The sequence below is a fragment of the Telmatherina bonti genome (assembly GCF_933228915.1).
Source record: "Telmatherina bonti genome assembly, chromosome: 11".
In the NCBI taxonomy this organism is placed as follows: Eukaryota; Metazoa; Chordata; class Actinopteri; order Atheriniformes; family Telmatherinidae; genus Telmatherina; species Telmatherina bonti.
In genome coordinates, this window is record NC_136629.1 from 23,556,697 (window position 1) to 23,569,842 (window position 13,146).

The 13,146-nt window shown below is 37.1% G+C and overlaps 1 protein-coding gene across 4 annotated transcripts in view; it reads right to left on the reverse strand.

Annotated features, from left to right (window-relative positions):
• The window catches only part of LOC306762248 (uncharacterized protein), a 119,570-nt gene that overhangs the window by 44,062 nt on the left and 62,362 nt on the right, over window positions 1-13,146 (reverse strand). For all 4 annotated transcript variants that reach the window (XR_013771495.1, XM_079248689.1, XM_079248688.1 and 1 more), the window contains 7 exons: window positions 8,894-8,926; window positions 4,439-4,477; window positions 4,272-4,316; window positions 2,222-2,257; window positions 1,704-1,748; window positions 655-708; window positions 132-176 (listed from right to left, as the gene is read on the reverse strand). Coding sequence is in view for 3 of the 4 variants with exons in the window: in XM_079248689.1 (XP_079104815.1) it covers window positions 132-176; window positions 655-708; window positions 1,704-1,748; window positions 2,222-2,257; window positions 4,272-4,316; window positions 4,439-4,477; window positions 8,894-8,926 (297 nt within the window). In the remaining variant the exon portion in view is untranslated. The remainder of the gene's footprint in view (window positions 1-131; window positions 177-654; window positions 709-1,703; window positions 1,749-2,221; window positions 2,258-4,271; window positions 4,317-4,438; window positions 4,478-8,893; window positions 8,927-13,146) is intronic.

Sequence of the window (13,146 nt, forward strand, 5' to 3'; positions counted from 1 at the left end):
TTAGAGCATGATTGAAGACGGCATGAAGCATGAGTAACCCTCACAAGTCATGTAACATGTTCAACCAGTGATTAAACATCATATGTTCATATTTGCCTTTGTGGTGAGAACTTGATTTGAAGTTGACTTACCTTTTCTCCTCTCAGGCCATCTCTCCCAGGCACCCCTGGTGAGCCCTGTAAATAGTGGTAAAAAGAGGCACATCTATCACCAGGCCTATCTCCTCACACACATTAATCTCCTCCTCCTCACTGCTTCAGCGGGCTGCTGTGCTCCAACAAAACTTCCCTTAGCCAGGATTTATGAAATACCTCTTTTCCCTCCCCGCTTTTGAATAAAGACAGATGCTCATTACTGAAGCAGGTGCACAGAACAGATTGGGCTGCTGCCTTCGTTCCTGGCATAAAAGGGCTTAGATTTGCCTCTTTCCACTAATTAATTCTTAAATTTGATTACTGATCGTCTGTGTAAAAATTCTGGACTTTTTTATTGACTTCTTCTCTGTCTCTGCCTGTTGAAGTTTATCTGTTTTTCTCTCTTTCACTTTGGCAGGCTGAGTTCAAAGAGTAGAGGAAATCGTAAGGTGACAGATTAAGCAGAGAAGGCAAGGAAGGCTTGACATGAACTGCTGATGATTAATACGAGTGCACTTACTGGTTCACCTGGAAGTCCTGGGAGTCCAATGGGTCCAGGAGGGCCTTGCATCCCCTGAGAAAAATGGGAAAAAAGTTAAATAAATACATAAAACATTATATAGTTTATGGCCAAGATTGAACAGGTGTTTTCTAGAGTAATCTTTAAATACAATAATTTAGGGAAAATAAATAAATTAAAATTAAATTTAAAAAAAAAAAAAAAAAAAAAATTCAGATTTTTTTACTGTTTGTAAACAAGACAAAAAAAACAGACAAACAAAAAGCAAAACAAACAAACAAAACAACAAAAATGGGTTAAATTTAAAAAGCAAAATGGTATAATCCATGGTGTGATTTGTTTCACAATTCTGAAGCTTGAAAATGTGTACATTTAAGTACCAGCATAGTGATGCTAATCAAATGCACTTGATATACTGATCACTAACAATCATGGCCACTCTAATAAAACCGAAAGGATAGTCATTTCCTGAACCGCAACATTGAGGCGTATATGAACATATATTCAAGGACAAAAGACATCAGCCGTCACTTAATAAAGGTACATGCTGCAATTCATACATTATGGAATGTTATCTTTCCTACATTTCCCTAAAAATGTAGGAGTCCATTATTTTACGATTGGCAAATATTATTTACAAATAGAGAACATTCATTATGGCTGCCAATCATCCCAGGAGAGGACATCCCAGTAAATTTTATCAAACATGACGCCATGCATACTCATTACATAAACATACCCAACACCAAATGCTATTTCTCAGTAAAACTGCAATGTGTTGTTTCAATTCTTACCTTGGTAGACTTTTGAGAAAATTACGGTTCTGAATGTGTTCTACAAAGGCTGCCCTTTCGTATGTTGAACCACAGCCTGTAAATAGGTCTTAACCTAAATTTAGCAGATTTCAGCGACTGTATATTTTGCTGACGTAGCTCTTTTCACAGCTCTCAGTGAGTCCTCATATAAAGTTTAGCAATGGAAACAAAACACTTTACAATAAAAGCTATGTTGAGGCAAAGAACAGCCTTGGGATAAATACAATAACTCACCTCTGGTCCTTGATCTCCCTTAAGTCCTGGTGGACCCATGCTTCCCTGTTACATCACCATAAGGGAAGGTTGCAAGGTACAGGGACGGAGGAAAAATGCAAGAAAACAGAACGTTGGAATTTGTAGACATGCTGAGAGACAGACTAAGTAGATTGTTGATTTCTTTGCTGTCTTGGAGAGGCATGAATAACAGTCCATTTTAGTTGGAGAACAATTGCAGCACAGACTTTTAACAAGTGTCACTTGAAAATTTCTGGCCCTCGGATAGAAAAACTGTCTGTTTCAGGACATATAGTATGTCAAAAGAATCATCTTCTCTAAAGAAAAATGACTTTGATCAAATATTTATATTTTCATCACCCATAACCTGCTTACACAGTTTTACAGGTGCATTACGAGGCTACAAAGTGGTCCTTTATGGACTTAAAACACTTTGGAGACATATTTTTTGACAGCACATATCAGTGCTCAAGTATTAGTGCCATGCCATGTCATAGTTTTCATTTTCAATAAGTCACCTTGAAGCCTTGCGGTCCTTGAGCTCCTCTCTCACCCTGCAGACAGAAAAGGTAAAGGTGAGAGCAAAACGTTCATTGTCAAGATAGGCATAAAGAGAATAGTCAAGTAAGCAATTTTCTCTTGCAGACCATTGCAAGGTTTAAAAAAAGATCCCCACGGACTTTCACACAGTTAGTCTTTATGCTATGTGAAGTTTAAAAACAGAAGTATGTACTGAGAATGGGATTCAAATCAGAAAGGAAACTATAAAAGAAAATTCCACTGAGATATGGTTTGCTCCTGCTTCACAATATTTATTGTTAATGGCCAGGCTGTATGTTTGGTTTGGGTGCCTCTCGTCGTGGATTGTATTCAACGTGGTACTTGGTCATCTGTGCAACTGTAGTTTCTGCTTTCTATTTGTTCTATGCTTCTGCACATTTAAACATAAAACTGCAGGATATATTTAAACTGTAAATAACAGTGAGAGAAAAAGCATGTTTAAGAAGTTTAAATATTGTAGCCTTGTTTAGAAATGTGAATGTAGTTGGAAACAAACACAAGTTGATTTAGATGTTCAGCATGTTAATTTTTTTTATATATATTTTGCTCTTTTAGATTGAATATTTGTGGTTTATTTAATCAGTTCCCTTCTCATAGGGAAATCTTTTATCATTGTATGCTTGTGTTACTGTTACATCTTGCTAGTTTTCTTTTTATTTGTTTTCTTGACATATCATCCTAGTTTTGTTTTTTTTGGCATCTCACCATTTACCACCTTATGCCAATGCTTTTTTTTTCCCACAATCTTTTATTATTCTGTTTTATTTGATTAATTTATTTTGTTTTTACCTCTGTGCTGGGCTTTTGCTGTTTGGCATACTATGTGTAATATTTGGATTGCCACCCATCTCTGAAGGTTTTGGTCACTGACTTTGACAGGTTTTAATTCAGGGTTAGGCTTTCTTTGGAACACTGCTATGTATGTATTAGATGATATTCTTCTACTAAACCTGTGATTTCGTCTGGGTAATGAAATGCCAATGTCCAATATTTTCTTTTTTATGCATTTGGTTCAATATGAGCACAGAAAATGGCTCCTCTGTACTTAATGTCCATTCTCTTGCTTCAGGAAAAGCAGTGAAGCAGGAAAGGCAGTGTATCGGCTCATGATCAGATTTTCCTTCTTGTTTATTTTCCTTTTGCTACCATTTTTATTTTAAGTTTTGCCTCATCTGTCTCCACTAATTTACTGTAGAACTCGATTTCTTTTTGTACATTTTCTTAAATCACAGCCTGACCTTTCCCCTTTTCAGCTAACCAGGGATTTGCTTGTGTTGCTAAATGCTCTGAGGTTTTGGACACGAGTTCTTGCCTTCCTCCCTGACAAGGACAACGGACACACTACACTGTGGGAAATATTAGTAACTGCAGTCACCTGAGGGGTTTTTCTTTACGATACAAATTTTTACCTCACAAAAGTTGCCAGTATACCAGTTTATCTGCTATTTTCTAGTTAACTGTGTATTACCGCTTATCTTTGATTCATTTTTCAACTCTTTGCTCTTGAACCCCAATCTCTGAGCCACTTGTGAGCTCATCTGTGTTCCTTACTTTTAAACCACTGCAAACTGGCCAAATCTATCCCAGACAAAGTCTTATGAATGCGGTCATAAACCTACCTCTAATTGTGCGCACACACACAGCTTTAACAACAACAACGACAACAAAAGAATGGTTGTCTAAAATGTATAGTATGGATTGTATATGGACACTTTTGATGTCAATCGCTGCTTCGGTGGCTTTTATAATCTGCCGTCCTGCATCTTTAGCTGCGGGATCCAAACAATGACTGCATGCCAGTTTATTCCATACTTACTTGCGCTTCTATACACAATACAAGTATGAAATAAAACTTTCTGTCTTAACAGCAGGTGATCAATTGTTATTTCGAAGTCAGTGCAGCTTTTGTTGACATTATATAAGAAACGGAAACATTATTCACACTGTGATGTTGAATGCAGTGCCTGAAAAATAAAAACTGGTTCAGTGATGAGAAGAAATAGTCACCTTGTCTCCCTTTTCACCCATTTGGGTTTTTTCCTTTATTCCATCCTTAAAAACAGGAGAAAAACAGAGCACATCAAAATCTTTGAATGCTATTTGAAGAGGGAATAACTGACATTAAGACGCCATACACAAACATTTAATGTATAATGATATAAACAGCTGCTTACAGTTTCAGAGAGCTGTCTTAATCCATGAGCTGTCATCACCTGGAGGTAATGAAAGAAACACAGCGCTCTGTAAATAGTCTCCACTGATCCAGCAATTACTGCTAGTAAACACATAGAAAGCGCAAATAAACTGAACATCTTCAAGATTTGCAAATACATGTGTCCAGCATGACTCCCCAAACCTGGATTTGACTAGAAAAGACTAAATTTGCATTTTGAGAGGAGAATTTCCTGAAGGGGTGACAGTACAGTTGACAAGAGTCTTGGAAAACAAAGTGAAATGAAAGAAAAGACGCACCACTTCATGCAACAAATTAAAGCAGCAATTACATATTTCTGCAAGGTTCGTTGTTCCTCAAGCCTGTCTTTGAACAAGACATCACATATCACCTTGTAGAAAGCTTATACATAGCTAATGTATAAATGCATCAAGGCAAATCAGAGTACCATCTGTTAGCACTTCACTGTTTATTTGATTGCCAAATTGCTGCCATCATGACTGGCTAAACACAAGATCAAGATTGCAGTTGTTTTTTTTACAGTAACAAATTCATGACTCCTCGTTTTGCATTCCCTCTATTCTGTTTTTTTCTTTTTGCTCTTTTTCTGCACTCTGTCTCTTTTGCCATGCTAAAGTGTGTCAAAGATCTTCATAGTAAAATGATCTTAGCCTTTGTTTGTCTTTATGTCGAATTAATTTAGACATTAGATCCTTTCAAACATTTTTCTAAAAATATACACATATAATGGAAATTTTTTTTATTCATTCGTGTTAAGCTGTGTCTCTAGATAACTTTGTAAAAACAAAACGTGTCTCTGTTGTCAGTAGCACACACTCAATCAAATGTAGCCAGTAAACCTCAGGGACAAACACATTACTCAAAGCTGAGCTCATGCAGCCTTTTGTTCTAGCATTTACTTATTTCATAAACATATTTATTAATGCACTTTTGAACAAAAGTGGATGTCTAAGTTTTTAAGAGACTTGTGTTTTTATCAACATTATCGAACAAAAACCTAAACTTTGACTAAAGTTGGTACTTTGGATCACTTTGGTCGACTCAAGTTGTTTTGAATTTGCTACATTTTTAATTCAACTGGGTAAACCTATCAGAAAGATGCAAAATTACTTCCTCAAAGTTTTGCAACATAGCTCCTACAGCTCCACATTTTTCCCCACTGTATCTGAATAGTACCTTGATAGTACACCTGGGTAGAACCTGACATTAGACTACCAGCGGCAGCACTAAAGGTTGCCGATCTCTGAGTGATGTCTCCCTGGCCCCAACAGCCCCTAATCTTCTCTCCTCCTCATCATCTAATCATAACCTGATCACCTCTGCTCTTCACTAAAAGCACTTACCTGCATCTCCACTAAAAGCTGCTTCTGAGTTATGATTGATTCTCAGGTGATTAAGAAGGTTTGCAGTCTTCTCACACACATCAGATAGTGTGTCAGTGCTGTTTGTGGAGCTGAAATATCTCCACACATGACAGCATCTCAAAGTGAAGCACCACTGACAGGTGAGTGAGCGGTGCGCTGCTGAGATGAAACACCATGCCTTATCTTGCATATGACAACAGCAGGCAGAAGAAAAAGTCATTCCTACCGATCTTCATAGTTTGGATTCTTTCCACTGTGTTCATGTTAATGGTAATTATTAATATGCTAATGAGTTTCAGTAAGCAAATCAGTTCAAAGATATAAATAGTTGGGACAGTTCTGATCCACACATCTCTCTGAATTAGTCTTCTCAAATGAGTCTGACCTCAAAAACATTTATTTAATTAATTTGATTATTTTCACAGAAGAGTGAATACGGAGGTCCTGGCCTTGGAGTCCTCAGTGGTGGGAACAGTAATGGGAGAATGGAGACATCCAACTTTGCTGTCATCAGTAATGTGAGCATCAGGTGAGCTCATGCTTATTTTTCCATGTTAACAGTTGAGAGAAATTTACAGATCACACACACATATAGATACTGAATGTGATCTGAATGTGAGATGTGGAGTAAAAATATGGTTCAAAGTTGACAAAAGGTTTAAAAAAAATGATCTAATATTTAAGACACAGTGGATTTACTAAACTTACTAAAGTCCTTTGTGTTGTCAACCCTTACTGTTCAGACCTGCTGAAGGGGTTTGGTACCGAAACAAGCCCAGAACTTGTCTTATCCATGTGGGGAACATTTAGTACTGTTTACTATGTCCATGTTGTGATTCCTGCTGGTATATCTGGTCATATCCACTGACTGTGTCCCAGTTTAGCTTTTTAGGAGTTTTATTTATTTTTTTATTTTTGTTTACTTGTGCAGGGATTCTTGTTTCCTGATTAAAGTAGACATGTGAGCCTTTTGAGATTGTATCTCTGATCACAGGCTCTATAAACCCTGCATGAAGTAGTCACTGTTCAGCAGCAGTGGTCAAAGTGAGTTGGCCAGTTGTAAATGTTTTTTTTTTTTTTTACACAGGTATGAAACAGTACCTTCAGTATACGACTGATTCCCACCAGTAGGTCTTCTCAAGCACTGTGAAATACTGCACTCAACCATTTCTTCAATAGAACTTGGCATAACAAATTTGGTTTTACAGAATATAAAACTTCATTGTAAAGCAAAGGAGCCATAAAAACAGAACAGATTCAGACCAAAAAAAAGACAATTTTACCCCTTTTAAGGGCTTTGGGAGATGTGATGGCTGTGCATGCCTGGGAGCATGCTGCCCCTCCTTGTTACTAATAAACAGAAGCACAAGAAGGTTTATGAAGGGAGGGTAATGATCTGAACCCCTGCTTCTGCTGTGTAAGGGAAATCAATGCTTAACTGCCAAAATTATCTGCCATGGGAAGGCACAGTGCAGACAGAGACTGGTACTAAATATTCAAACAGCCTCATTTATCAAATGACTAATGTTTTCCCCCTTGACTGTGTGCTATAGCATATAGAATGTCTCCTCGTATATCCAGGGAGGCCTAGATTTCTCTTCACAACAAGAAACACAACTGGGTATTTCAGTTTTGATTAGAAAGTTCCTTCCGCTCTAGGACAAAGGAAATTTAGGTGAGAGCAAAAACGATTCAGCTGTAATTGATGGGCAAGACTCTCATCTTTTCAATGGCTTTTAAAAAGCATCCTGCACTGATAACAAGTCTTATTCAGTGAGTGGATCTTTGTTGCTTTGATTGAAACCAGCGAAACCAGTAGAATGTGATTGATATTTGTTCAATCCATAATTAAGCCGTCTCATTTCCATATGAATCACAATGAAACGAGAGATGAAAAGGGGAATACGAATGAGTGTAATCACATTTTGTTTCTAAGATCATGTCTGCAGCCCTCAGCGGTTCAAAAGGCAGCAGATCTTCAGAACTAAAACCCATAACAACAGTCATCTAAATGCCAAAGCCTTAACTTTGGGGAGCACAAAAGGCTCCAACATCATGTTTTTTATTTGACACTTTTTATGCTTTCATTTTTCTTTTCTTCTGAAAGAGTGTAGTAACAGCATGTCTTCGAAGTGACTGCTGCCACCTTACAGATCTTTAGCTCATTTGTCACAGTGTGATTTTTGACTTTAAAATGTTAAAGCATTGCGTTCTATCGGCAGAGCACCACCCACTCAGTGTCACCTTCTGCACGCATCAGTTATCCACCATGACGTCAGGGTTTCTCTCTTTTTATCTGCATCTCCAGTAAAAGCTGCACTACAACCTTCTATGAAAATATATATATATATATATTTTTTTTTTTTGTAATTTATAATTATGAACATTTTAAACAGGTCATGTGCTGCATGACCCCTATTAATCACTCTCTAAAGTAGTTTCTGTTCCGAAGTGACAAATTACACCATTGTTGAGGGATGGCTAGTTTAAATGTGTTCATTTGATGCTCAACACAGGGAGTCACAGTTCACAGCGTTTAATGTCCTTTGAGCTATTTTGTGCACAATCCTCTGCTATGCACATCACTTAAAGTCATTCTCCGGAGCTGGCTCGCAATTAGCGGTGCCTTCATTTCCTAAAGAAACGAGGAAGCTTTTCCAACTGAATTTAACACAGCCCATCAGCTGCACATGTTTGATGTCCTTTATTAACCCTGCTCCGATCTGCATAAAGAAAACAACAAAAACTACAGATATCTAAAGACAGAACTAATCTGCAGCTCTCTAAAAGAGTGGAAATTGCTTATAAGATGAAAGGGTACCAAGTTGGGTTTGCGACAACAAAAGTAAACCTTGCTCTGCTGTTTATTTCTCCCCCATGGTCTCCTAATGGTATAACATGAAAAATAACTGATGCACAAAAGATTTTTATTTTTGGTTTGTTGCACAGAAAAAAAACATCAGTATAAAGTATACTGTGTGTTTTCCAATATAAAAAAATGCATGATGTATGATAAAGAAAAAAGATTTTAAAAGCTGTGAGGCAGCACTTTATCACTGCATTGTACTTACAGGACCTGGAGGACCAGGAGGGCCAACATCACCCTGAAAAACATCCAAAACATTGCCAGTCATTATGTATAACTGTCAAAGACAAACAAATAAGCAAATATATCAAATGTGCTTCAGAAAAAATCACTTATGAAATCAAATTACCACAACCTCTAAAACCTTTATGCAGTCATTTGCAAATCTAATAGATCACTATTCTATTCACAACCTGAAAACATCAAATGTTCCAAGTGAGATATTTTAATGGAAATTTAAAAAAAAAAATCATCTTGAATTTGATGGCAGTAACCTGTCGTAAAAAGTTGGGGGTAGGACCATTTTCACCAACATGTAGAACTTCTTCCTCTTTTTACAACAGCTGGAAATGTCTGGAAAGCCATGAAAACATCTGCTGGAACGTTTTGGAAGGCATATCATCCCATTCTTGTCTAATACAGAATATTAGTCCTTGATCGGTCTGGGTCTTATCTGTCTATTTTTGCATTTTATGATACACTGAATGTTTTCAGTTGGTGAAAGGTCTGGATTCCCTGCAGGCTAGTCCAGCACCAGAATCAGCCTTTCTGCTACAAAGCCATGCTGTCATACAAGGTTCAAAAGGTAGTTTGGCATTATCTTACTACAATGCAAAATATCTTTTTAAACATATGTCACTTGGATTGGGAGAGACATCACAATTTGTAGAAGCATGCTTTTGTGGAAATGGCAAAGAAACCTCTGTCCATCTTTAATTCTCAGAGACTGCTTATCTAGGATGATTTTTTTTTTTTATCCTTTGTCTTGTTGCTGACTTGTTGCCAAATAATGCAAACAGTTCAACATGTTTCTTTTGAGTACCACAAATTTATCTTTTTGTTGTCTCTTTTTCACCTATTTTATTGCTCCCATTAAATAAAAGATGAGTTCTTATTATTCATAAAATAGTAATCAACCCTTAATATTAAACCTGTTAATACTTAGTTCATTTCCTTCAGTAATTATATACATTTCAGACATTTACCTTACATTTTTTATGATGATGTTTATGTACAGTGTAAGTTTTTGCAGTAGGCTCTCCAACGCACTATGAAAGAGCCTTTATTTTTAATTTTCCAGTTTTAATAGAAGAAGAAGAAAACCCATTTTAAGCAAAGCCAAATGCATTCAGAGCAGGCCTGTTGCAGCTCTGCACTGTAAATCCCTGCTTAGATCTGGATCAACTTGAAGAATTCACAAGAAAGCTTAAATCCTGGTACACTAGAGATGGATTAGTTAACTTGTTCTAGTTAACTCATAAACCTAGCTGGGGCATGGCTCTTGGGATGTTTTAGAGGATGAATTTAACTGAGCTGCATATTGGTGGTTAGCACTGTGGCCTCAAGGCAAGAAGGTCGCTGGGCTCGGTTCAAACCTCCCCTTGGCTGGGGGGAGATTTGAACAGTGGCCTTTCTGTGTGGAGTTTGCATGTTTTCTCAGGTGCTCAGGCTTCCTCTCACTGTACAAAGACATACACGGTAGGTTAACCGGTCACTTTAAATTCTTCCTAGGAGGTTTTGTTTGTTTGTTTGTCTCTCTCTGTTTGGCCCTGCGACGTACCCTGCCTCTCGCCTGCTTCCTCAGGACCCTGAATTGGACTGAGTGGTATAAAAAAATGAATGAATGAAAGGATTGTCTTCAAATAAAGAAAACATTTCCACAGTGTCCACATGAGGAATTTTCCTGCACCACCAGCAAAAGGAAGTTCTGCATTCCTGATCTTAGAGAAATATGTAAAATGAGCTTGTGCTCTCTAACTGCTCATTGGCATGTAATGTGTTGAAATTACATGCTGGCAGCACAGAAACAGTGACAATAGAAAGTCAATTAGCAGCTTTATTGTGGGGGATTCACTAATTCCCTCGCTCAGTTGAAGTATTATAAAGAGACACAAAGGACTACTTTCGAAGGCAGGAAAGAATGGTGGTGAAGAAGCACAAATTCAAGGTTTTAACCAAAGACACCCGGATTAAAGTCCTAAGTGGGACACTTGCTTCATGCCATATTTTTGTGTGTGTGGGTGTGTTTTAAGCTAATGTTGTGTTTAGTTTATTTGTGTGGTAAGTTTTAGATAACAAGTACTAACTTATTAGGTTTGGGAAGATGTAATCTGAATGAATGATCTTGTCTGAGTGAAGTTCATATCAATTCTCCAACCATTTCTGCCCTTGAGCTCCTCATCAGCACATGGGGAGCATCTCATCACTGTGGCAACCAAGCTTGCTTCAATTACTTTCCTGGTGCTTCAGTGTCTCTACCACTTAAGTAGTGTATGTAAAAAAATCAATCAATCAATAAATAAAAGCTAAGAAAAGTCATGCACATTTCATCTATTTCCCTTTGGACTATGCAGACCCCCTTCCCACCCCACCCCATCATGGGATGAATAAAAAAATTCAATAAAGACAAAATGATATTGACACAGCCGTGGTTTTGTATGCAGAAGATGAAGCGTGCTGCCGCAACCAGAACTTTTTGACTGCACACATTCTTGTCTCTCAAGATGAACAGAGATCATTTACAGATAAACAATATTTCATCAAAGCACAATTATCAGGCTTATTGATAAAAAGTCTAAAGATAATTTGCAATACTGTGCATTTCTTTTAGTCACTCCTCTTCTTACTGTAAGCTGTTGCTGCTGCATTTAAATACTGCTACTAAGCAATAGTTATCCAGGCTTTCTTAAAGTCTTTGAAAGTTATTCATTAGAGATTAGCTATTTTTTTCAGCTTTTTCAGTCCAGTCCTTGCACCTGATTTTACCTGATATTTTCATAGGAATGTATTTTCTTAGTTGTTTGTTGTTGTTACTTAACAAATGCCTACAAATAATTTAAGCACAAAAAGGTGCTTGACAGAGGGGATGAACCTCTGCTATGTTTGGATTTAAAGACAGCAAAAACTTAATCTAATATTGTTTCTTCTGGTGCAGGGTTACTGGAAAATGCTGCAAAGGAAAATTATTTATTACAAGTTCTTTTGTTGCATTTACAATAGAAAATATACAGAAAATCACACAGGTTAGCAGACTTTAAAAAAACTGCATCAAAGGGCTTTTAAAATAAGTCTGCATATCTCATCAAGGTTTACAGTATGGCATTAAAAATGAGGAAGATGCACAACTGAAGGACAAAAGAAGTATTATGTCAAATAAATAGATAAATAAACAGAATAAATAAATAAATTAATTAAATAATTCAGAAGTGCAGCATCTGAAAGTGTCGTCCTTATGAAATAAGAAATCATTCAGCAAAGACAAACAAGACCCAAGAGACACATTCAGACCTTCAGTCGATCCACCTACTTTTTAATGAAGGCTCATCTGAAATGGTCTCTGTGCAAGGCTGGTGGACAATAATCAATTTTTAAGGAAAAGAAACAGGAAAAAATATACAGATATAAGCCAAATGATACAAGAACTTGACTGAAAATCTGTGGCAACAGGTCATATGGAATCCTTCCCAGAAACCCGGCTCAACAATACTGAAACAGAGTGAGATCATCTGGATGGAGAACAAAAGCAGCCAACGTTTAAAGAAGAATTTTGAATTGTCCTGCAGGAAGCCTGGTGAACTGCTCCTGAGAAATGATGGGAATGCTTAGAGGGTTCGGGCTAAGTTGAAGTATGAACATGGTCGGATGAAACATGGACTTTTATGCAAGCCGGAGTGGTCAAAAATATGGCATAAGGACAAAAGAAGTACATAAAAAAATTAAAGAGGGTTCCAAACATTTGAAAAAAAAAATCTAAATAGGTAAACTAAAACAGAATAAAGTATGTTGTAAACATTGTCTGTTTGAAATATTCATTGTAATGAACATTGTTGTCCTTATCACGTCAACAGTAAACCACTGACATCATGTAAAAGAGCATTCTGGGGGCATTAGTTTGTCTTGGCTGTGTGGAACTGAAACAAATACCAAGAGGACACACGACAAGTCAGCTTTTGATGCCACATGTGTAGAAGACAATGCTGAATGTCTAACAGCAGTTTAGGCAGAAATGAATCACAAACCAGCTGCTGAGAAATACTGTGAAAACAATTACTTTGTGAAATGTTTACTACTTGACACATGGTCTTATTACACTAAAGGTTTTCATGAAATCTCTTTATGGATACAAAACTCTGCTGAAGGACAAATAAAAAGACATAAAAAGGTCATAAAGACATTATAGTCAAATCTGAGAGTCTTACGTTTTAGTTGGTTTCCGGAGGTTTACTTTGCAAAGCCTCA